Source organism: Sarcophilus harrisii, chromosome 4, assembly GCF_902635505.1.
Source record: "Sarcophilus harrisii chromosome 4, mSarHar1.11, whole genome shotgun sequence".
Taxonomy (NCBI): domain Eukaryota; kingdom Metazoa; phylum Chordata; class Mammalia; order Dasyuromorphia; family Dasyuridae; genus Sarcophilus; species Sarcophilus harrisii.
The window spans coordinates 356,520,323-356,546,840 of record NC_045429.1 but is presented as its reverse complement, the minus strand read 5'-3'; the positions used below and the strand labels follow the sequence as shown (position 1 = coordinate 356,546,840).

Genomic DNA, 26,518 nt, shown 5'->3' with positions numbered 1-26,518 from the left:
TAAAGAGCCCGACGTGCAGGGCCAGACCTAGGCAAGATGGCAAAGTAAGCCCTGTGTCTCTCTCTCCCTTTCAAGGCTCCCCTATGTGTTGTGTCCCCATGGCCCTTCTGGGAACTCAGGACAGACTTAAGCATCTTGTCATGTCCTCCCTTCTTGACCTCAGTTCTATCTACCTTCCTTCCTTCCTTCCTTCCTTCCTTCCTTCCTTCCTTTCTTCCTTCCCTTCTTTTCTTTTTTGCTTCCTTCCTTCATTCCTTTCTTTTTTTATCTCTGTCTTTGTCCTTCTATTTGTCCCCCACACCATTCTATCTTTGGGTTAGCTAATATTATTCTGTAGCACTGAAGCCATCTCTAACTTCTGTTGACCAAAAAGTGCTGCCTTTTTATGTCCTTGGACCTCAGCCTGTACCTTGGCCTCCAGTCATGTGAAAGGATCTGTGTTTACTCTCAACACAGCTCTGCCTGCATCTTTCTGCAAAGTTCTCTCCTTTAATAGTAGGTGCTATTTAAGATCTTCTGTGCTGTCCTTCCATGCTTTCAGAACTGGGGTGTCAAACTGCTTTGGCAAAGGGTCAGCCAAAAGCTGTCTTTGGACAGGGAAACTTGCTCTCTAAGTGAATCCTGAATGGGTGGGGACCAGCAGTCCTGGAAGAGAGCTCTGTATTCAGGGAGAGACAGAACTGATGTATCAAAGGTACAATGGATGGAAACCAAGAGTCTGCCTCCCAGCTACCTTGCTGTTATACAACTTTTTTGAGTCTCTTTCCCCCTTCACTCCACTGCCAAATTTACTCTTAAAAGTAGTAATTCCCATTTCAATAATATACTAAGGTTTTTTTTTCTTTTTTAAAAACTTTTTTTTCTCAAAAATTTAACATTTGGTTTTTTTTTTAATTTTGAATTCCAAATTTTCTCCCTCTTTCTTTCCCTACATCTCCTCCTCCCTCCTTGAAAAGGCAAGCAATTTGATATAGATTATGTGGAGTCATGCAAAACATATTTCCATATTAGCCATATGGCAAATGAAAATACAGACCAAAAAAAAGTACACTCATATTTTTCAAAGAACTATTCTCACAAACAGTGTGACAAGAAACAATTGTTACCACTACGTCCTTTCATTTTACAAAGAACACTGAGGTGCAGAAAGGTGGAATAACTTTCCCATGATCACATTATTGTTGAACATTAAACCCAGATCCCCTGCCTCCAAGTCTAGAACTCTTTCTACTGCGCTGCTCTTTCTATTAGTTGAAAAAGCCTTTTACCAAAAAGGAAAAACTTGGATTTTGGTCACTAATCGACAGTGTAGTTATAAGTCTTTTAAATAAATGTCTCTGTGCCTCCACAGAATGATCTTGAATAAGTCAGTCTACTTCTCCATAAAATAAGTAGGTTGGATTAGATGATCTCTATGGTTCCTTCAGAGTCTAGATCTGTGACCCATGACCCTTTCTTCTTGGTTCCTTGATGATAAACAAGAGGAGCATGACTGGGAAAACCTTGAATGAATTGGTCTTGCCCTGCTTCAGCTCCCTACAAACCCCCGGGCTTTACCATCAGTCGTGCTACAGAACACCGAAGGCTCACCAGAGTCTTGCATCTTCCTGACAGCTTCTCCCTGGAAGCTCCTTGAGAATAGGGATTCTTTCTTTCTTATTTGTATTCTCAGCACTCAATAAAGTGCTTTGAATGTAGTACATACTTAATAAATATTTTTCTTTCAAACATTCATTCCAGCTCTGTAGCCCTTCCTTCTTTCTCCATGGAAAGTGAATAAGCATTTATGTAATGCCTACTATGTGCCAGGAATAAGCATTTATATAATGCGTACTATGTGCCAGGAATAAGCATTTATATAATGCCTACTATATGCCAGGAATAAGCATTTATATGATGCCTACTATGTACTAGGAATAAGCATTTATGTAAAGCCTACTACATGCCAGGAATAAACATTTATATAATACCTACTATGTGCCAGGCACTGCCAGATCAGAGTTGACCTTGCTCTCTCTAAGATACAACCCCATCAGTCCTCCCTGGATGCCTCTTGTTTCCTCTTCAGGATTGCCTTTCTAGACCAGTAATTCTCAAAGTATGGTCTAGAGAATCCTGGGGATCTCTGAAACCCTTTTAGAGGGTCTACAAATTCAAAAATAGTTTTTATTTACAATATGGTAAATGTCTATAAATATAATCCAGATAAACAAAAACGCTTTGGAGAGATCCTCAATAATTTTTAATAGGATAAAGATACTGAAAACAAAAGTTTGAGAACCACTGTTCTAGACAGAGTAACTTCAACATAAGATTTCTCAAGCCTAGCTGTCAGTGGATTGGAGCTCAAACTATCAGTCCCTGTTTTCTCTGCTCCTTCATCTTTTGCCCCCCCGCCCAGAGTCTGGCCCCTACAGAAAGGAGGGGAAGTATATGTCAATATTTGCCTAAGAAACCGGGAGAATGCTTGAGCAAGCCTCCCTCTGGTTCCCTTTCCAGCGTCCTCAGGCCCAGCCCGGCCTGGGGATGCCCAGTGCCTTCTGTCCGTTGTCTCCACAGCCACCCCCCCTCCACCCTGTGCTGGGGGAGGGAGGGCCTGGGGGTGTGGAGAAACACTCATCTCCCCAAACTTATTCTGGCACTTGGACATGTGGAGGGGAGGAGGCTCAATAGCTCTCTTCATTCTGACTGAACACATTAGTGTCCCGGACTGTTGAGTCAACAACTCCACCAGTCTGGAGCTGAAGAGAGCCCCTCCTTCTTCTGCAGAGCCAAATGTTCTGATTCTCTTAAACACAGCTTGTTTATGCTCTGAACACCTCAACCCAAACACCAGACCCAGTAGGGGCGTTTTCAGTTTTCTCTAAGTCCAGATCTCCACGTGGCCATTCCTCGTGTGGTGCTGGGCAAGTCTGCTTTCTTCAAAGTGAGGGGTTTGGATTCGGTCCTTCCTAAGATTTCCTGCAGTTCTTAAGTCTGCTGCCTCCAGACTACTCAGCGGGAAAGCTGTACCAGTTGCCACACTGTCTCATGCCCTTTCTAGACCTTAAAATCCAGTAGGGTAAAGATTCTCTTAACTAAATTTTGTCTTTCCCCTATTCCCTTGCCCAGCACTTTATGCAGTCAGCACTCAATAAATATAGGCTAAATTTTGAATTTGCTGAATCTCAAAGTTGGAAGGTTCCCGAGGAATCATCTAATTGAATCCCTGTCATCAATCTCAGCATCAGTAGCTTGGAGGAGGCAAGAGAAGTTCAGGAAAGGATGGTATTACATAGTTTCATTCATTCTCTCTCTCTCTCTGTCTCTGTCTCTGTCTCTCTCTCTTTCTCTCTCTGTCTCTGTCTCTCTCTCTTTCTGTCTGTCTCTATCTCTCTGTGTCTCTCTGTCTCTGTCTGTCTCTCTCATACATATGTGTCTCTGTCTCTCTTTCTCTGTCTCTGGGTCTCTGTGTTTCTGTCTCTCTCTCTGTCTCTGTCTCTCTTTCTCTGTCTCTGTCTCTATCTCTGTCTCTGTCTCTTTCTATCTCTGTCTCTATCTCTCATACATATGTGTCTGGGTCTCTGTCTCTTCCTTTGTCTCTGTCTCTTTCTCTCTCTCTGTCTCTGTCTGTCTCTGTCTCTGTCTCTCTCTGTCTCTCATACATACATGTCTGTCTCTCTGTCTTTCTCTCTCTGTCTCTCTCTGTCTCTCTCTCTCTCTCTCCCTCTCTTTTCCTCTCTCCCCCCTCTCTGTCTCTGTCTCTGTCTCTGTCTCTCTCTCTCTCTCTCTCCCTCTCTTTTCCTCTCTCCCCCCTCTCTCTGTCTCTGACTCTGTCTCTCTCTGTCTCTCTCCCTTCCTCCCTCCCCACTCCCATGCCAGAACTGGATTAACACATGAAGAGAAAAAAACCTTTCACCTTAGGATTCTGAGGGGAACTTCCAAGTCAAAGAAAATAAAGATAAGATAGTGCATATGGGCATGTGTGGAGCACAGTTGCTTACCAACTGAGTAGAATCAAGCGCCTCAAATTCTCGTGCTTATTCTTTACACGTTGACACGCTTTGTACCTCCAGGAGAATGTCAGTCCCTTCAGGATATAGACTTTTCTCCTTATGCTCTCAGGACCCAACACCATTCTATGCCCGAAGCAGCACTACATAAACACTCTTTGGGTGGGACTGCGAAGATAGGAACACATACATTCTTAGCTTGCTATAGATATTGGAATCTCTCTGCCCACATCAGTGTTGCTGCTCTTAGACTGGGGGCTCCTAGTGAACAGAGAGAATGCTTATTTAAGCCTAAGCTGCACACCATATATCACATCAAAGATAGGTATTTCATCATGCCCTTTGAAACCACAGGAGTAAGGGCAGGGCCATTTCATGATCTCTGATTCTAAGAAGGTTTGGCCGTGGTCCAGCTCTGACACATAACAATTACTGGATTCCTCAAATTCTCTAGGGAAGGACATTTCCACCACCTCCCTGGGTTTTCCCTCGAGGAAAAAGGAAAGCAGTGTTTCTGTCATGATTTCAAGAAACTTAGATCAGAGTCCCTGGAAATCAAGGCAACAATAACCACTGCCTTTTGTACCTGAAGCTGCCAGAATCTGAGAATAATTCACCCAAGCTAAGTCATAAGTGTCCTACATTCTTTGGATTTTATGGTGAATGCCAAAGAATCGGAATCAGCCTTGACCTTCCCCATTCCTGGCTTCTGGTTTTGGAATGGGTGGAAATGTACGGGGGCATTTGGCTGGTGGGGGGGGGGGGGGGTGTCGAGGCAGTCGTCCTCCAGTTGTTTTTTTCCCCTCTCTCTTCAAGTAAACTTCTAAATGTCAAAAGCAGAGCAAAACACGAACACATATTTCCCAATTCCCTCATAGATCGCCTATGCTCTGTGCCAGCAAAAACAAACCTCTGATTCCCAGTCCCATTTATGTAAGAGGCTAGTTGGGCCAAAGCAAGAGAATTAGTTCGTCCTTGTTAATCCCAGCAACCCCTTGATCCAAGCAAGAGCTTAAAGGTCGTGGGCTGGACCACCTCAATGGCTTCCTGCAACCTCACCCTCCCATTCTCTCAGATTCTAACAGAAGAAGATTTGGGAGGTGGGAGGCAAGGAAGAGTCGTTTCAGGAAGAGAGCCTTTGATCAGAAAGGAGATGGGTGCCAAGAACAGAAGCTTCCAGCTGCTGGAGGGATAGAGAGGGGAAGGAAGCTTCAGATCCTAGACCTCAGACCTCACGGCACTTTGTTTGCCTCTCTTTTATGTACTTATCTGGTATCAATGTGTATTATAATTATTTCTATATGTGCTAGGTAGCATAATAGTTAGAATATAGGACTCAGAATCTGTCGGACCCTTGAGAAGTCATTTAATTTCTTTGTCTCCGTTTCCTTATCTAAGGATAGCACTTATATTGCCAGGAGTGTCATAGAGATAAAATGGAATAATACAAGGTATCCCCAAAGGCTTAGAACTGTTTTAAGTCTTGTTATTATTCAGTCATTTCTCAGTTGCATCTGACTCTTTGTGACCCAATTTGGGATTTTCTTGGTGGAGATAGTGGAGTGATTTTCTATTTCCTTCTCCAGCTCATTTTACAGATGAGGAAACTGAGGTAAACAGGGTTAAATGACTTGCCCCAAGTCACACAGTAAGTGTCTGAGGCTGGATTTGAACTCAGAATGAATCTTCCTGACATTCTGTCCACCATCCCTAAGGGCGCAACTAAGTAGCACAGCAGAGAGAGCCCCAAGCTTGGAGTTAGGAAGACTCTTGCTGGAGAAGGAACCCCTCCAATCTATTTGCCAAGAAAACCCCATGGATGGTATCAGCATGTTATGGTCCACAGGGTCACTAAGAGTTGGATGTGATTTACAACAACAAGATCTATTCAGTGCTCTTTTGCTCATAGTAGGTGATTAATAAGTATACATCAAATAAGCATGTGGAGGAAAATATTCTGGAATGAAAAAGATATTAAATTTGGAGTTCATAGACTGATATTTAAACCCCAATACTGCCATTTCCTAGTGGTATGATCTTGGGTTAGTTGTATCCCTCTCTGTGCCTCAGTTTCACCACCGGTAAAATGAGTGAATTGGGCCAGATAATCTCTAAGGTCCCTTCTACCTTAAAATCCTATAAGAAGATAGCAAAAGATTCTTCCATAGATGAGGACCAAAAACTTACCTCTGAAAGTGCCCTAACACCTTCCAAGAACCAGGTTTCCATTTTATAACTCGTCTAAAGTCTACTCTGAAGTCAAATCCTTGCTCTGAGGCACACTGACTGCTTCTCCATTAATCATATGTCTGTACCTCTGAAACATCCTCTAACTTGTACATATAAATATTTATCTTGGCTCCATGGTGCTTGTTATGTCTGTCTAATAAATTATAAACTGCCTGAAGACAGAGATTGGCGCGCCTTTAAACTCCACCAAAGTCAATCTAGAGATGGGATTCAGAGGCTTTGAGAGAGCCAGATAATTCTAATTTGCCTCTAGTTCCTCAATTTTAAAAAATTCCCAATTAAATGTCCACCTGCCTCCACCCCCTTCAAGATGTTAGAGATTAATTAATGGACATATTGTAACCAGATCCAGAAACAGAATTTTCTAAATTAGGAAATAGAAGCAGGAGAGAGACACAACTTTTGAGCCTTCTCAGTGTCCCAGGCAGCTTGAGAATGGCAGTCTTTGAAAGAAAGCCAAGGGAAGGCCCTTGGGAAAGAGAAAGTAAAGTGTCATAAGAAGCACAGTATCCTCAGGAGACTTGAGTTTGAAATTTGGCTCAACGCTGTACTGTGTGATAAAAATCAAGTACTTTGGCATGCTAAACTCAGAGCTGGAAAGAGACCTTTGTCAAGCATCTCCCATGTCTAATTTATCCTCCACATCATTGCCAGACTGGTATTCCTAAAACATGTTTGAACTCGTCACTCTCCTGCTCAAGAAGCTCTATTGGCTCCCTTTTATCACCAAGATACAATACTCATTTGCTTGTTTAGCATTTAAAGCCTTTACAGACTGACTTCTATCTATCTTCTATCTATTATTATGTATTATTTGTGATACATTCTATATTCCAGATAACCTGGACTATTTGCTGTATACTCTGTTCATGATATTCTACTTCCCATCTCTGTGGTCTTGCCATAGACTGTTTGCCAGGACCAGCTTGCGTTCTCTCTTCACCTCCACTTCATGAAATCTTTAACTCCCTTATAGCTCAACTCAAGTGATATCTCCTGCACAAGACCTACCTTGATTCTGCTTTCCCCAGTTATTGGTACCCTTCCCTCTCCCCCATATTACACTGTTATTCATTTTGTAGAAGTTTTGTACTAATTTATTGATGTTTGTTTTGTTTTCCCCAATAGAACAGAGGGTAGAACCTATTTCCCTTTTGAGTTCTATCCATTCTTTGTTTGAAGACTTACAGTACAGGGTTACCCCTAAATCCTACAGGAAATGATCTACTTTCTAATAGCTTTCATTCTTAGAAAACATTTCCTTATATTGCTGTTCTGTAAGAAATGACCAACAGGATAATTTCAGAAAGGCCTGGAGAGACTTACACGAACTGATGCTGAGTGAAATGAGCAGGGACAAGAGATCATTATATACTTCAACAACAATACTATATGATGACCAATTCTGATGGACTTGGCCATCCTCAGCAATGAGATCAACCAAATCATTTCCAATGGAGCAGTAATGAACTGAACCAGCTATGCCCAGAGAAAGAACTCTGGGAGATGACTAAAAGCCATTACATTGAATTCCCAATCCCTATATTTATGCCCACCTGCATTTTTGATTTCCTTCACAAGCTAATTGTACAATATTTCAGAGTCTGATTCTTTTTGTACAGCAAAATAATGTTTTGGTCATGTATACTTATTGTGTATCTAATTTATATTTTAATATATTTAACATCTACTGGTCATCCTGCCATCTAGGGGAGGGGGTGGGGGGGTAAGAGGTGAAAAATTGGAACAAGAGGTTTGGCAATTGTTAACGCTGTAAAGTTACCCATGTATATATCCTGTAAATAAAAGGCTATTAAATAAAAAAAACAAACAAACAAAAAAAAAAAAACCAAGGTAGTGGGATGTTGCAAAAGAAAAAAAAAGAAAAGAAAACATTTCCTTGCATGAAACTTTTTGTAAATTCCACCCATTATGTCAAGTTCTGCTCAGTAAGGGAGAGTAGAACTAGTCTACTATCTTTTCCACATGAAACCCCTTTGAATACTTGGAGAAAATGATTGTGTAGTCTCTAATTCTTTCATCAGTCCTTATGTGACCTGACCTTAAAGCCCTTCACCATCCTGGTTGTTTCCCTCTGGACTGTTTTCAATTTACTGATGTCCCTCAATACCAGTGAAGACAAAAGCCAACCATGATTCCAGAGGATGCAAGATAAAACATGCTACATGGAAATGAGGGGGAGAGAGACAGAGAGAGAAAAAGAGAAAGAGAGACAGAGAATGTGTAGGAGCAGGTGCTACTAGATAGAGCAAAAGAAAACTGGATTTGGAGTCAAGCAGACTGATCATGATTCATCTGACTTCAGCTATATGATCCTGGGCAAGTCATTTAACCCTGTTTGCCTCAGTTTCCTCACCTCATTACAAAGAGGAATTTTTAAATCCAATGGTAATACTTTGCATTTATTCCTATTAAATTCTAGACTACTAAATCTGGCCCAATGACAGGATCTTTTTTAGCCTGGATTCATATCACATATTAGTTATCTATTGAATCTTCAAGTTTGCTAAGTATACCATCTATACCTCTATCTAAATCATTGTTTAAAAAATAGTAAAGTGCATAGGATAAAGCACAAATTCCTTGGGAACTCTACTGGGTTCCTCCTTTCAAGCTGACATTACACCATTGATAAAATACTCTTCGGACCGCACCATTCAACCAATTTCAAATCCATGCAAGCATACCATCATTTAATTCACGTCTCCAAATTTTTCATAGAATAGCAAAAGAGATTTTGTCAAAAAAAAAAAAAACTTTGCTAAAATCTAGGTAAATAATGAGCAACTAAGTACATAATGGAAAGAGTGCCGGGTCTAGAATCAGGATGACCTAAGTTCATCTGGCTTCATTTCCGAGCTGTTTGCCTCAGCTTTCTCATCTGTGAAATGAGCTGGAAAAGAAAATGGCAAACCGCTCCAATATCTTTGCCAACAAGACCCAAGATTGGGTCACAAAGAATCAGACATGACTGAAACAATTGAACAACAAAGGGTAGATGATATCTACGATATTCTCCTGATGTAGTAATCTGGTAATCCTGTCAAAATAAGAAATAAAGTTACTAAGGCAAACAGCAAGCATTTATTAAGCACCCACTCCATGCTAGGAACTGTGCTAAGTGCTAGAGATTCAAAAATTACCAATGAAATGATACTTATATAATTTGGCACAGTCTCTTCTTTTTTATTTTTAAAAACACAATTTAAAAACTGCATTCCAAGAACTGTTAAATTATCAGTGATTTTTTTTTTATCAGTGATAGCACTACTAGGGGTGCTGTCAGTTGGGGAATGGATGAAGAGGTTATGATATGTGCATGTCATAGAATTATACGATGCTCTAAGAAATGATTCAGGGCATGGTTTCAGAGAAACCTGGGAAGATTTGTATGAACTGATGCACAATAAAGTGAGCAAACCCAGAACAGTTTATACAATAATACTATGAAGACAAACAACTTGAAAAGATTTAAGAGCTCTGATTAGCACAATGGCCAAGCACAATTCTTAGATTATGATAAAATATGTCACCCTCCTTCTTATAGAGAAATGATGAATTCAATACAGATTGAGAAATATTTTGTAAATGAGGGAATTTGTTTTGTTTGACTATACATACTTGTAACAGGAATTTTGTTTTTCTTTCTTTAAAAATAAAAAATTTTAAAAGTTTAAAAGTGTCTTTTATCTTTATATCATGATCATTTCTGAGAAAAAAACTCCATCCAATGCAATCCCAATAGACTTTGGACTGAAAATGCCATCTGCATCCAGAAAAAGAATATGGAGATTGAATGTAAGTCAACACCTGCTATGTTCACTTCTTTTTTTCTGTTTGCTTTTTTTCCCTTGGTTTTTTCCTTTTGCTCTGATTTTTCTCTCCCAACATGATTCATAAAGCAATGTATATAAAAATAAATAAACTAAGTAGAAGGAAAAAAAGACTCCACATCACTCCAAAGTTTTCTCATGAGAGAAAAACAATTAAACAAAACACATGACGTAGTGACCATATCTGACATTATATATAACATTATGACCTTATTATTTCCCCCCCATCTGTGGTTTGAGAAAAGAAAATATCTCACCATTTTTCCCCAAGATTATTAATGTGATTTTTTCCCCAAAATTTGGCTCAAGTTCAGTTTTCTTTTAGCAGTCCAATGTTGTAGTTCATTATATATATATATATATATATATATATATATATATATATATATATAGTTTTTTTTCAAATATACTTATTTCATTTTGCATCAGTTCATATAAATCTTCCCATGTTTTCTTGAATTCTTTTTATTATTGTGCATTTCTTACTGCATAAAAATATTCCATTGCATTTATATGACATGACCTGATCTTGATTTCATCATGGTGCCTAGTTATCTTCATTTTCTGGTTGTTCACCAATCATCTCTTTAAAAATACAGTCTAGTCAGGAGTTCAAATCTGGCCTCAGACATTTAACACTTCCTAACTGTGTGACCCTGGGCAAGTCACTTAACCCCAATTGCCTCAGCCCCCCAAAAATGCATTCTACAATTTTTCCAGGAATCTAAATTAAGCTCCCTGGCCTATGTAGTTTACAAACTACATATTTTGAAAACTAAGATATTGTTCTTAACTAATCCTGAGATATCTTTATTCTCTAAATCTTTCAAAGATCCCTGACAGTGGCTCAGCAAACACATTTGCTGCTTCTCTCAGGAATAATAATAATAATTAATATTATATATTGTCATATATTATTATCTATGATAACTATTATTATATAATGCTTTATATAAATTCTTTTATGTGATCGGCATGCCAACCCTGTGAGCTGTGTTATTATTATATCCATTCTGTAAATAAGGAAACTGAAGAGGATAAAGATTAAATGACTTGCTCAGGCACATAGTTAATATGTTTCTGAGACAAGATTGGAGCTCAGTACTTTCTGTCTCCAGTGCCAGCACTCTATCCCCTAAGACTACAGTTCATCTGGATCTACTTGCTTCAACTCATCAAGAGCATCCAGGTGCTCTCTGTGACTCTTCTTGACTCTCAGCTCCCTATCAGCCATTTTTATTTTGTTCTTCCCAGCACAAAGATTTCTCTCCCTAGCAGAGAAAATCGGTTGGTCATTGTACTTTGTTCTCAAAGCAAATTGAAATGGCACCACCAGGTTGGGAGTAAAGGGACAGCGTGTCCAACACTGGCTGATCAGACCAACATGAGCTTGGAAGGCTCTACCAGTAGTTGGGCACAAATAGTCTATATGAACATCTGGAATGGAGATGTCTCTGAATTTATGCATCTCACATTTCTTTTGAGCTTCTGCATCAGAGAAAATGGAAGGAAAATAAAGAACTGAGCAGCTTCACCACATCTTCTATTATCTTATTCTATTCAAAGTAGTCTTTGTTCCTTCTTTGATATTCTTCTCATCCTCAACTTAACTAAAATTATATATTATATATACACATGTATGTGTGTGCATATACATATATACATACACATATATAAATAAGCTTAAAACAAGCAGAGGCTGGCAAAGAAAGCCAAGGACATATACAAACATAAGCATACATATATATCCTATACAAATATATGTCCTTAGCGTAGATATATATGCATACATATATTCTACATGTATGTATATACATATACACATAAATGTCCTATATAAATATATGTCCTTAGCATATGTATACACTCTGTGTATACATTCACAGACACATCAGTCCTTAGCTTTTCTTGCCAACCTCTTCTTGTTCTAAGCTTTTATATCCCGTATATTATTCTTACAGGACAAGAATAATAATAATAATAATATACCATTCACCTCAAAAGTTGTGAGCAAAATCCTTTATAAATTCCAATGTGCTTTGTAAATGTAAGGTTTTATAGGAAAGAGGGTAAAAGCTGAGAGGGTGGTAGAGCTAAGAGATAAACTGAGGAACACAGGGCTATTCAAGTGGAGACAACGAAACAACTTCAAAGAAAGGGGTCAGGAGAGCAGAGAACACATTTTAAAAAATCACTCAATTCAGAGCTTAAATTTGGAACAGAATGTCAAAGCTGGAAGGAACCTTAGATATCATATAGAACAATCATTTTATTTTACAGTTGAAGAAACTGCATCTGAGGAAGCTAATAGGGTCATGTACTCAGAGGCTTAAAGACAGAGGGCTTAGAGGTCACTTCATCCAATCTTATCATTTTAAAGATGAAAAATCTGAGAACTACAGAGGTGGAGTCACCTGCCAAGATCATAAAGCACCTGAGCTAGGATTCAAACCCAAGGGCTACAATTCCAAAGACGGCATTCTTTCCTCAGAATCAGTTGCTGCAGGAAAGTGCCAAGACCACACAATTAAGAAGTGGCAAATCTGAAACCAGACACCAAATCTCCCGATTTCAATTCCAAGTCAACATCTTCACTGTATCCCCCAAAACAGAATTAGACTTTAAGGGGGAAATAAAATAAATCTGCTATCCCAACCCTGATCATTCTGATAAATCCCGTTCCCCCAACTGTCAACACCAACCATACCTAACCCTAATTGTCCTCCTTCAACTCACTCCCTACTTGGGGCTTTTGAGAGATGATGGACACCATAGCATAGAAGTCACACTTTACAGTTTACATAACAGCTCTGTAAGGTAGGAGATAGAGGCATTATTATATCTATTTTACAGATGAGAAAATTAAATTTCAAAGAGCTAAAGTGACTTGCCCACAGTCACACAGCTAATATGTGGCAGAATTCACATCTTCTCCCATTAAGACTACTGTTGATGGGGAAGGGAAGCAGAATTAAGCCTCTAACAGAGCTCTAATCCTGTTCCCCATTTTCCTCCTTTTTCTTTTCCTCCTCTCCCCCCATCCATTGTACTAAATCTATCCTGATGAACCATTATTTTTGCCTATTATTCTGGGCTTCTCTACATGTAAGACCCAGTGGCCAGAAGAGTGAATGTTACAAATGGAAAGAGAAAGGGCAAGGCCAGCCTTCAGGAAAACCATAGAGAAGTTTGTCTTCAGAAACAGACTCTCTTACCCTCATTCTCCACCTCCTCACTGAATTCTCTGTATTCCACTTCCTCATTTCCAATCAAAACTACCTCCCCACAAAGGAACTGAAATGTTAGACTTGGGGGTTTTCCAGAATAATCACAAGGATGCATCATTAGAATTGTGAGGGACAGTATAGTACAATATCACTCTCCCTATTTTACAGTTATGAAAACTGAGGCCCAAAGAGAACTGACTGACTTTGTGAACTTGTGAAGGACCTGGGATTAGGGCTTCCATTTCCTGATCCTCAGTTTTGTATTCATCTTCTAGAAAGGACAATAAATTGAGAAGGATATCATGACATAGCAGATGGAAAGCAAGGCTTAGAAGCAGGATATCCTAGGTTTGAATGCTATATCAGACACTTGAAAGCTGTGTAAAAAGGGGAATAATAATAGCACCTCCCTCATGGGGTAATTTTAAGGATCAAATGAGATTAACGTATTTAAATTACTTGACAAACTTTATAATGCAATAGGGAAAAGTTGGGAGAAAATAGGAGATGATGTGAATGAGGACAGAGAGAGGCTTTCTTTTTTAAAAATATAAATGAGGATTTCTAATATGGTTTAGGAAAAACAATGAGTACTTATCTGAAGGGCATAAATGAATATACATATCCACTATGCCAACATAATTATATTATGTTACATTGTGTTATAGTACATTGTATTATGCTGTATGTCATATTGTTAAATTATATTGTATTATATTATGTCATATTGTATCATCTTATCATATATCTTGGTATGTTATATTACATTTTTATAGTATTTTATACTGTATAATGTTATATTATGTTCAATTCTATTGTATTCTATTGTCATATTATATTATATCATATTGTATTATATTCTATTGCATAATGTCATGTTATATTAAATTATACTGAATAATATTGTCATTTAACATCATATTATGTAATGTATTAAATTTATTATATCAAATTACAAAACACATTATAATATGTAACATTATGTTATGTAGTTGTTCCAAAAGTCATAAGTATAGCTTTAATTTAAGTAAAGTTTTAAGCTACTAAAGCTTAAAGCTACACTATTAAAATTTAAAATTGACCTAACACAAGGTTTTCAGTTCTGTCTAACTCTTCATGACCTCATTTAGGGTTTTCTTGGCAAAGATAATGGAGTGGCTTGCCATTTGACTTCAAACCCAATACTCTATCCACTGCACCACTCAGCTGCCCATGCTGTTAAAAAAAAAACAAACTCATCACTATATTTAAAACTTTCTGTGTATAGTGCCTATTAAAAAAAAAAGAGGTGAGGTATGAAGGGAATAAGGAAGCATAAAGGGGGAGATGTGAAGAGATAAAAGGCAATATTGGATAAAGGGAATAGCCAGGGTGGACTCAAGGAGAGAGAAGGAGTAGTGCCAAGAGGAAATCAACTCAAGTGATAAAGTAAATGGTTGTGAATTCAGCATCATTTGGATCAGAAATGATAAGGAGTGAACCTGGGACAAAAAAACTTATTTCCTCAGACTTCCAAAGGGGAAAATATTACATAGATAGTAGCTCCCCATGGTCCTGAAGGGGGCAACAGAGCAGAAAGCCTCTAAGAATTCACCCATAATAATAGGGCATATTGTGTAATGGAAAGACCTCTACATCTCGAATTAGAGGGTATTGGTTCAAATCTCAGTTCTACCACTTAGTAGTTGTATAACTTTGGGCAAATTAATTCATTTCTCGGGTCTCAGTTTTCTCAGCTGTAAATAAGAGGGTAGATGAGATGACCTCTAAGGTCTCTTCCAATATAAAAGCCTGTAATAGGTCCCACTGATAATTTGGGATCTGCAAAACATTTTCTTCCCAATATCCTTAGTAAGAATCCCTATTTCACAGGTGAGGAAATTTAAGACTAAGTGAAAGGAGTTATACAATTAATAATTAAGCAAAGAAATGACTCAAACTCATATCTTATCACTCCTACAATGAAAAGATTTAGATTTTAGGAGTAGGCTTTGGAGAACTCCCAAGCCCTCCATTGTTGGGTGAGGAAACTGAGGGCCAACGAAGTAAAATGTCTTGTCCCAAGACACACAATGAATAATCCAGCCCAGCTCCTCAACCTCCAAAATCAGTACTCTTGCCACTATATCATGCCTTTTATAGTTTTCAGTAAGTCACACTGCTTCCTCCAAGAGTCAAGATTTAGGAGAAGGGTCTGTGGACAAAAGAATTTTTAAGATATCAAGATGTTGAGGAAGAAGTTTGGGATTTGGAATCCAAAGAAGCTAGGTTCACAGAATCACAGAAACATCACTTGGCAGTCAACCATCTAGTGCTGAACTACTCTGCACTTCTCTAGGCTGATTTGAAGATGACTGATATCCCTGAGCCTTTATCTGAAGTTTTTCCAATTTGATGGACTGTCCCAAATCCTATCATTCTTGTAGCTTTTAAAAACTCTGGAAATCACTTTCAAATCCCAAGTAGACATCAGAGGAGGACTTTCGTCAACAGATCCTATCTGTAAAATGAGTTCAATAATTCCTATAATAATAACTTCATAAGACTGATAATCAAATGAGAAAATATATGTAAGATACTTTTTAGCAATAATTTGAATTGCTTTAGATATATGTCACTCATCTCTTTGATTAGATTTCAAGTTCATTGAGAAAAGGAGCCTTTGCCCTTTGATCCAGCAGTGTTACTACTGGGATTATATCCCAAAGAGATTATAAAGAAGGGAAAGGGACCTGTATGTGCACGAATGTTTGTGGCAGCCCTTTTTGTAGTGGCTGGAAACTGGAAACTGAATGGATGTCCATCAGTTGGAGAATGGCTGAATAAATTGTGGTATATGAAAATTATGGAATATTACTGTTCTGTAAGAAATGACCAACAGGATGATTTCAGAAAGGCCTGGAGAGACTTACACGAACTGATGCTGAGTGAAATGAGCAGGACCAGGAGATCATTATATACTTCAACAACAATACTAGATGATGACTAGTCCTGATGGATCAGGCCATCCTCAGCAACAAGATCAACCAAATCATTTCTAATGGAGCAGTAATGAACTGAACTAACTATACCCAGAAAAAGAACTCTGGGAGATGACTAAAACCATTACATTGAATTCCCAGTCCCTATATTTATGCACACCTGCATCTTTGATTTCCTTCACAAGCTAATTGTACAATAATTCAGAGTCTGATTCTTTTTGTACAGCAAAATAATGTTTTGGTCATGTATACTTATTGTGTATCTAAGTTATATTTTAATATATTTAACATCTACTGGTCATCCTGCCATTTAGGGGAGGGTGTGTGGGGGGGTAAGAGGTGAAAAATTGAACAAGAGGTTTGGCAATTGTTAATGCTGTAAAGTTACCCATATATATATCCTGTAAATTAAAGGCTATTAAATAAAAAAAAAAAAAGAAAAGAAAATAAAATTGAATTTTTAAAGAAAGAAAGAAAAAAAAAAAAAAAGAGAAAAGGAGCCTTTGTATTGCTTCTATTGCCTACATATGCAAACGTATGTGTGTGTATATATATATATATATATATATATATATGTACATACAGACATATATAGATAGATATGTTGGTGTATATTTAGATATTAGGGAGTGTATGTATGCATGTATATCATGTTAGTTGGTTGGTTAATAGATCAAGGGAAAATGGCAAGAAGAAGCCTGAGTTCAATGCTTAATGCTTTAAGCCTTTGTGAAGCAAATATTCTCTGTGATCTACTCAATTCTCCCTAATTCATGCCTTGAAATTCCTTCATGCGGGTACAGAGTTTAAAGTGGGGCAGCATGGCTCAAAGAATGATCCCTGACTTTGAAATCTGATGTCTTGGGTCCAAATATTAGCTGTCCTACTTTACTACTTAGGAATCTTTGTTCCTGAAGCAATTAAATTAATGGTTGGAATAAATAATGATAGTAGGAAGACTAATAGTAATAGCTGGTATTCATGGTTTTCAAAGCACTTTACAAATATATAATTTTTATCCTCACAATAGTCCTGTGAAGTAGATGTTATTATTATCATTCCCATTTTACAGATAAGGAGACTGAGGTTAAGAGACATTCTTGGGGTTATACAGCTAAGTATCTGGGGCAGGATTTAAACTAAGGTCTTTCTAATTTCAACTCCTACATGCTATCTATCCATTGTACCACTAGACCGACTCTAAGGTCCCTTTGGCATACCTACCTGTGGGTTTATGATTGAAAAGGATGGGTAGGATGAAAATGGGTAAACCACCAAAGAAAAACCCCAGAGGTATGACTGGAACCCAGAAGCTTTGGCTTTGATGATTAATCTTCTGCCTTTGTTTCCTTGGAAGGTAGTTTTATAGAATCTCTGAATTAAAAGAAATTTTAGAGGTCATCTCATCTTGACGCTAAATCATTTCAATTGTTTCCAACTCTCCATGACTCCTTTTTTGAAGTTTTTTGGCAAAGATATTGAAATGGTTTGTTATTTTCCTCTCTAGATCATTTTATAGAAGAGAAAACTGAGGCATACAAGATTAAGTGCTGAGACTGATACCCCCAGGAAGTATCTAAAATTGGATTTGAATTCATGAAGATGAGACTTCCAAGCTCAGTGCTCTATCCATTATGCCACTTAGTTGCCCCTCATCAATTCCACCTCCTCCTTTAAAAAAAAATCCCTTCTATAATATATCTCTCACCTAATCATACAGTGATAGGGAACTCATTATCTCCCAAGAAAGCCTTTTCCAATTTTGGATTACTCTAAATTAGGAAGAATTTCCATAAATCAAGTCCAAATTTCTCTCTTTGCAAATTCCAAGCATTTCTCAGATCTGCCCTCTGGAGCCAAGTGGAACAAGTTTAACTCTTTTCTATGTGACAGCCTTTTAGATGTGTGAAGACTGTTATTATGTTTCCTCTAAGACTCTTCTCCAGGCTAAACATCCTTAGTTCCTTTAGTCCATCCTCAAATGATATAAACTCCAGAGTCTTTACCATCTTGATTGTTCTTCCCCCTTCAGCTTATCAGTATGCTTCCTATGATAGAACAACCCACTCCAGGTGTAGTCTAGTCTGATGAGGACAGAGTAGAGTGAGAAGGGCTATAACTTCTTGCTTACTTCTGTATGTATTTATATTAAAGTGGAAAAAACCTTAAGGACAAAATGTCATCCATGTGGCTGTTTTATTGAGAAAAAGGAAAGGAATGGCTTATATTGTCAGAGGGTTTTTTATAGGATTTAGAGCTAGAAGGGTTGCTGTTCACCTTCCCACAAGTAGCCCCCCTCATTTTACAGAATAAACTAAAGAGACCTATGTGATTTGGGGTTACATGATTTATCCATGATCACACAACTAAGGAAAGAAGCAATGGAAACAATGGGAGAAAAGGCAGCTAGGTGATGGTACAACTCAGCCTGGTGGAAGAGCAGACCAAGTTCCAATCCATCTCAGACACTTAGACATTATGTGATCTTGGGTTAGTCATTCCATCTCAGTTTCCTCATGTACAAAATGGGGATAATGAAAATAATAGTACCTCCCTCTCAGGATTGTTGGGAGAATCAAATGAAATAAAGCACTTAGCACAGTGCCTGTCACATAGTAGGTACTATATACATGCTATCTATTATTATTATTATTATTATCATCAGATAAGATATTTGCAAAGTGCTTAGCACAGTGCCTAGTACTTAGTAGGTACCATATTATTATGATTATCCTTATCAAATGAGATATATTCAAAGTATTTAGCACAATGCCTAGTAGATAGTAGACTAAAATTGGTAGCTATTAATATTATCAAATGAGATATTTGTAAAGTGCTTAGCACAGTGCGCCTAGAACATAGTAGGTACTATATGTGTGTGTGTGTGTGTGTGTACTAGCTAACATTATTATTATTATCAAATAATATATTTTTATTCTCTTTTATTTTATTTTATTCTCAAAAATAATATTTACAAATATTATTTGTAATTTGTAGTGTTTACCATAGTACCTGGTATATTATAGGCATAATATAGTATAAATGGTAGTTATTATTATCAAATGAGATAATATTTATAAAGTATTAGTCTAGTGCCTAGCACATAATAGACACTATATAAATACTAGCTATTATTATTGTTGTTATCAAATGAGATATTTGTAAAGTGCTTAGCAGAATGCATAGAACATAGTAGGCTCTCTCTCTCTATGTGTGTGTGTATATATATATATATATATATATATATGCTAGCTATCATTACTCAACAATAATAATAAGATATTAGTAAAATGTTTAGCCCGATGTCTAGTATATAATAAGCACTATATAAATGGTAGTTATTATAAAATGAAATAATATTTATGGAGTGTTTGGCAAAGTGCCTAATATATAGTAGTTACTATATATATAATATGTATATACATGCTAGCTATCATTATTATTTGTAAAGTGCTTTGCACAGTGCTTAGGATATAGGAGGCACAATATAAATATTAACTATTATTGTTATTATTAATTATTGCTATTTTAGAGCCAACAATTGAACTTTAGTTTCCTGATTCTAAAACTAGCTTCTTTCCCCCATACCATTCTGTGAAAAGGTCAAGATGCAACTTGCTTTACCCTCTTCCACCAAAAAAAAAAATAGAACAGTAAAGCACTTAGTGTATATATTATATAATCAGTGGATACCTTGAGTATTTGCTTTATAAAAAAAATGAAATTTTCAAGTTAAAAAATCAGCAGACCAACCAGCAGCTTGCTTTGCCACATCATATCAATGATGGTGAGAAGGCCTGAATAAGAGATATACCATGGCACAGTAGCTAGAAAGCTATGCAGAGTCCCAAAGACTTGGGTCCCAATTCCAGATCAGCCAATACAATAACAATAGCTATCATTTAGAGAGCACTTTAAAGTTTGCAAATCACTTTACAAATATCACATTTTATTGCACAACAACTCCAGGAGGTAGCTACTATTATCACTATTATTATCTCCATTTTATAGATGAGAAAACTGAGACAAATAAGAATTTAAGTCACATATTGCCTATGTGACCCTTGACAAACTATTTACCTCTCTGATTCAGCCAGCTAAGACAAATCACAGAGAGAAAGAAAATCCTTCTGGAGAAGCTCCCTTTACTAATGAAATTGAAGGTCTGATTTGAAATAAATAAAGGCATCCTTTAAGGTCTTTACATCATATTAGAGCATTAACTTTTTAAGCCAAAGAATTGAATGTCTAACTTTAGACATCAGGTATCAATCAGAAAACCAAACTGAGTGAGAGAGATACTTTTGGGAGGTAAGAAAATCTAACTAGTCCCTAAAATCACGCTCCATACATAGCCACTAAGTCTTTCTATGGATCCTATTAGTTGTGAGTAAAAATGAGATTGAGAAGTATGAGGCTAAAGGAGATTGTAATAAAAGGCAAATCGCAGCTAGAGAAACTTTTAAGACGCATTGCATGTTTAAAGTTATGAGGGGATCAAACTGTGCAGACTCTTTGATCCAGCAGTGTTACTACTGGGCTTATATCCCAAAGAGATTTTAAAGAAGGGAAAGGGACCTGTATGTGCACGAATGTTTGTGGCAGCCCTCTTTGTAGTGGCCAGAAACTGGAAATTGAGTAGATGCCCATCAATTGGAGAATGGCTGAATAAATTGTGGTATATGAATGTTATGGAATATTATTGTTCCGTTAAGAAATGACCAGCAGGATGATTTCAGAAAAGCCTGGAGAGACTTACATGAACTGATGCTGAGTGAAATGACCAGGACCAGAAGATCATTATATACTTCAACACCAATACTATATGATGATCAATTCTGATGGACCTGGCTCTCTTCAATAATGAGATGAACCAAATCAGTTCCAATAGAGCAGTAATGAACTGAACCAGCTACATCCAGGAAAAGAACTCTGAGAGATGACTATGAAGCACTACATAGAATTCCCAATCCCTCTATTTTTGTCCACCTGCATTTTTGATTTCCTTCACAGGCTAATTGCACACTATTTCAAAGTCCGACTCTTTATACAGTAAAATAACTGTTTGGACATATATACATATATTGTATTTAACTTATATTTTAACATATTTAACAAGTATTAGTCAACCTGCCATCTGGGGGAAGGGGTGGAGGGAAGGAGGGAAAAAGTTGAAACAAAAGGATTTGCAACTGTCAATGCTGAAAAATTACCTATGCATATATCTTCTAAATGAAAAGCTATAATAAAAAAAAAAACTTCGAATAAAGAATATAAAAAAAACAAAAAAAATAAAGTTATGAGGGGAAGGAAAATTCATCATAAGAAAAATTTGGCATTTTACATGGAGATTTTAGGGAAAAAAGTGCTTTCCTCACAATGATTGTATGAGGTAGGTGGTGAAATTTTTATTATCTCCATTTTACAGATGGTAAAACTGAGGCTCATTGAAGAAAGTGACTTGTCCATAAATAAAAGTTATTTAACCCAGATCTCTTGATTCCAAATCTACCACTCTTTCTGCCAGAATTGCAAGAAGAAAAAAAAAGAATAATGCCAGTTTATTTTACAGATCTGAAGCCTAGAGAGGTAAGAATTCAGATATTGACTCCCAATCTTATATTTTCATTCTACTAGATCATATGCCTCTGTTGATATTTCCCCAAGGGTAACTAGTTTCTATACCCTCACCTACTCATTCTCTGAAATTGAACATATAACTCATTTGATCCATTTATCTTACAGTTTCTTATTTTTCTATTTTTGTTCTCAAGCTTGTGGGAGTTTGTGTGTGTGTGTGTGTGTGTGTGTGTGTGTGTGTGTGTGTGTGTGTTTATGTGTATAACTTAGGTCCTGAATGTTTTCTGCTTCTCTGCTTTTTCCTATGATGCTAAGCAAACTGACACTTCCTCCAGATTTTGTTTGCCCAACATTGCTGCATGGAGCCTAAAATACAAGCTGGTCACAGGGTCTTCCCCACTAGTTCCCCTTAGTTAAAGTACAATTAGGAATAACATTTGCAGTATTGTAAATTTCCACCTGCCCCAGCTGCAACATCCTGGATTTTCTTGCTGTTATTTCTACCTTCTCACCCCCACTTATCCTGGCTGGTACCCACATCATCAGCCTGGGATCATCTACTCTTTGTCCATTTTCTCCATCTTTCTAAGTCCTCAATTGATCATGGGTAACTTCCAGTTCTGGGCCAGTAACCTCCACCTCTCTCCTTTTGTCTTCTTTCACATTATAGTGCTTTGCTGTATTGTCAGTCTACAAAGATCTAGAAGAGAGCCTGCCAGGCTGTCAGGACCACTACTCTGATCTTCTTCCTCCGATAACAGCAAACCAACAATCGCATCCACTTCTTGGGAAAGAAACCAAAAAAGAGAGAGAAAGGCACACACCTGGCTCACTCTGCCCTCCTGGAGGCCAGAGACTTGACTGGAGAGAGTATTTGACACAGTAAGAATGGGGTCCCTTGAGGCCAACCATCCAGGGGGGACAGAGAAAGAATCAAGTGACTGATCCTTGCAAGAAACAAACCTGTTGACCTGTAGATATTCTCACAGATAAATCCAAAAATAAACCTTTGGAGGTGCTGTTACTACAGGTCAAAGAGAAACTGAGACATGCTATGTATGCCAGCTCTGGGCATCCAGCCAAGGCTTTAATATTAGTGGAAATATCACCACCAACCAGCAAGTGAATCCTGTCAGACACAGTATCTCCCCCTTGACCCTTAAAAAGAAGGAAAGGTTGGAGAGGTGGGGCTAGGGTTTGCCAGCTCCAGGCATGGACTATCCCCACTTGGTGATCTCGATGTCTTGGTATTAGGTTCTCAAAAAGATAAACTCTAGACTTGTCAGGACTAGGTGGAGGGAAGTGCTGGAGAAAACGTGAACGGAATGGATCAGTGACTCAGTCCTGATGATGTCAGTCAACCTCACACTCAGGAAGGAGTCATCTTTATAGCCCAGAGGGCTGCGGGGAGCAGCTCAGGGACAGTTCTTGGAAAGGGAGAAGCGTTAAGACAGGTTTGAAGAAATAGCCCTGCCCACTTTTCAAGCATCTTTGCCCTTGGGACACCTGAACGCTAACTCAGACTTTTCCCTCTGAGCAAATGGGGGAGAGGGCAACGTCCCAGGTGCTGAAAGTATCATAAGGAATAAGAATACTGTAGTAGTATTCCTGGGTGTCAGAGATCAAATCAAGTCACATGGAGCAGGTGCAGAGAAACCTGACACAAGAGAAAGCCACTGAAGGAGCACAGGAAATAGCAAAGCCATGGGCTCATTCCTTGCAAAATCATCGGAATGTATTTTTATGTCATTGATAAAAAATTTTTTTTTGGGGGGGAATAAGATCTATGATTTGATCGATATGGAAAACTTTCAAGATGGAAGCTCTCTCCATTTGTACAGATGGACAAGTTTAGAGAGTGGCCGGGAGGTTTAAGGGTCTTGCCTATGATACCCCAACTAGTACGTGGCAAAGGCAGGTAGGTGTCCCTTCCCAGGTTCACTAGGGACTGGCCCGGCATCAATCACTACCAAACGTCAGAGTTAGAAGGGTACCTCGGAGGACAACACTTTTCTTTCATTTTATAGATAAGAAAATTAATGAGAACAATGTTTGATAAGAAATTCAGAGACCCGGGTGTTAGAGGAAACTAGATGGAGCTTGCTAGGGTTTGGCGAGAGCAAGGGGCGCCCGTGTGGCCCTTCAGCCCGTCTTTTTTTATTTGTTTGTTTGTTTTTCTGTGCCCCCAGGGTCAACACCCTTTGTCCCCGCCTCACAAACCCCGGGTTTTCAAGAAGAAAACAGCTTACCCAGTCTGGGGCAGCCTTCTGGGACCAGTCCATGCCCAAGAGCCAAGAACAGGACGGAGAGGAGCACTGGGGTGACAGACAGCATGTTTCCTCCTCTTTTAATACACCATTCCCTAGTGGGAGCTGCCTCTGGGTGGTCTCACTTCTCCCAGGGTCCACTCGTCCGGTCAAGTTCACTCCCCGTCCCTATCCCGGGGAGCGCTGTGCTCCCCGGCCGGCTCCGAGCCCTTCTCGGCTTTCCAGCCTCTGACCTCTCCCCAACCAGTTCTACGCTCTCTCCGCTCCTCAGAGGTCTCTGTGCCCTTGGTGGCTCCCCAGCCGGCTCCGCGCCCTCTCCGCTCCGCTTCCCAGCTGGCCCGGCGGGCTCCGCGCCCCCGATTCGGCCCGGCCGGCCCGGCGCTCCTCTCCCCGCCCGCGGCAGCTCAAGCCCGGGCAGGGGCAGGGAGCGAGCGAGTGAGCAAGCAAGCACCCGGACTGCGGGCTCCCTCTCTCACCCCCTCTCTGGTTCACTCTCAGCCAGCTCTGACTGTCTCAGCTCCACTCCCCACTTATATATGAGTCACAGTAGTGAACAGTCCTGGCAAACACAGGAAAACATTTGAGGAACTCGGCTCTGCAGAGAGTGTCCCCATGTGCGATTGTGAAATCGGGGGCCGATTGAGCAACAGCCCGGGCAAGAGGGGAGACGTGAGGGAGGGATTCCAGAAACACGTTCCACACCTGAGCAAGGAGGAGACGGGAGAACTTTGGTTTATGGCGCGCTCTGAGCTGTCAAAGGCTGATGCCTTCTCAGCAGCACAGTTGAGGGGAAAAGCGGTATTATTACAGAAAAGGAAACTGAGGTTCAGAGAGGTCCGATGACTTGCTAGGGACCTTAGAGTAAGTAAATGGTACAGTTGGGACTTGAAGTCAGTTCTTCCTCATTAATAATAATAACTAGTATTTAGACACCTGAAAGCTAACTCAGACCCATTTGGACAGGGTGTTTTAAGCTGACTTTTGGGAAACACGCGGTATAGTACTTGTAAAGTGCTTTACAGATATCTCGTTTTATCCTCCTATTGTTCTGGGAAGTGCTATTATTATCCCATTTCACAGCTGAGATAACTGAGGCACACACACTTTAAGTGACTTGCCTAGAGTTAAAGTATCTTAGGTAGGATTTCAATTCCTCTCTTCCTGACACCAGGTTCAGCAGGTGCCACTCTTAGAATCCAGTGCTTTGCTTAAGAGGTTACAGGGACAAATAGCACCACCCTCAGCTCTGATTTCGAACACAATCTGAAAAAAATCAAGCCCTCCTCTCTTCTTCTGAGGGGAATACTACTCTCGGAATCACTTTTAGGAAAGTAGCTAAACAGAGAAAATAGGACAGACATGGAGCTTAAGGAAGGCACCCTCTTCTTCCTCCCTATCAATCATCAGCTTCTTGGGCCCACTGTTTCCTGGCTCAGGCACCCATATTAATAACTACCCTTTATAGTTTGCAAATTACTTTCTTCACTGGTGAAGTAGATGGTGCAATTATCCTATCCCAGATTTACAGATGTAAGTATTGAATACAACCCAGTATAGTATTGTGGCTGATGTGTTTGCTGAAAGCCAAGATCCCCAGGGGATGATAGATTCAGAGTTTAGGGATCAGCTCATTCAAGCCCTCCTTTGGCAGATTAAAGAAGCCAAAGCTGAGAAAGTAGAGAAATGTTTTGCTCAAAGTAAAGGTAATAAGTGACAGGGTAGGAGACTTGAACCCAAGCCCTCTACCTCTAGGGCCAGTGATTTTTCTACTGCACTTCAAAGGCTTCGTTTCTTTCAATCAGTAAAAATAACCTTTGCCACTGGTGATCCCTATCAGAATGTTAAGTAGATGTCATACTGGATTTTAATTTTATAAGTATACAAAGTTGATGTAGATGCTGAAGAAGTTAACTGTATCCTTTTCACTGCTAGAACCTTTAAATTGCAAAATCAAAAAACTTGATGGTATAGCAATCCTGTGCTCTATTGGCTTGATGAACAACAAATAGCATAGTTCCTGGCACATAACAAGCACTTTCAAGAATTTGCTGGAACAAGACAACTGTATCAATATATATGCATATATTGAAGTTAACATATATTTTAACATATTTAACATGTATTGGACTACCTGCCATCGAAGGGAGGGGTGGAGGGAAGGAGGGGAAAATTTGGAACAGAAGGTTTTGAAAGGGTCAATGTTGGAAAATTACCCATGCAATGTTTTGTAAATAAAAAGCTTTAATAAAAAAAAAAAAAAATGTAATGTTCTTGTTGGTTTTCTGGAGGTCTCTGGACTAGCCTTTGTTTCAGTAGAGTAATCACCCCAAGAATAGCCAGGTGTTAAAATCCAAATTCTTTATTGTC

The 26,518-nt window shown here is 38.8% G+C and overlaps 1 protein-coding gene across 1 annotated transcript in view; it reads right to left on the bottom strand.

Annotated features, from left to right (window-relative positions):
- The window catches only part of IL6R (interleukin 6 receptor), a 65,972-nt gene extending 41,330 nt beyond the window's left edge, over positions 1-24,642 (bottom strand). The window contains exon 1 of the mRNA XM_012548150.3: positions 24,134-24,642. Coding sequence (XP_012403604.1) covers positions 24,134-24,218 — 85 coding nt within the window. The 5' untranslated portion in view covers positions 24,219-24,642. The remainder of the gene's footprint in view (positions 1-24,133) is intronic.
- Positions 24,643-26,518: the final 1,876 nt, after the last annotated feature.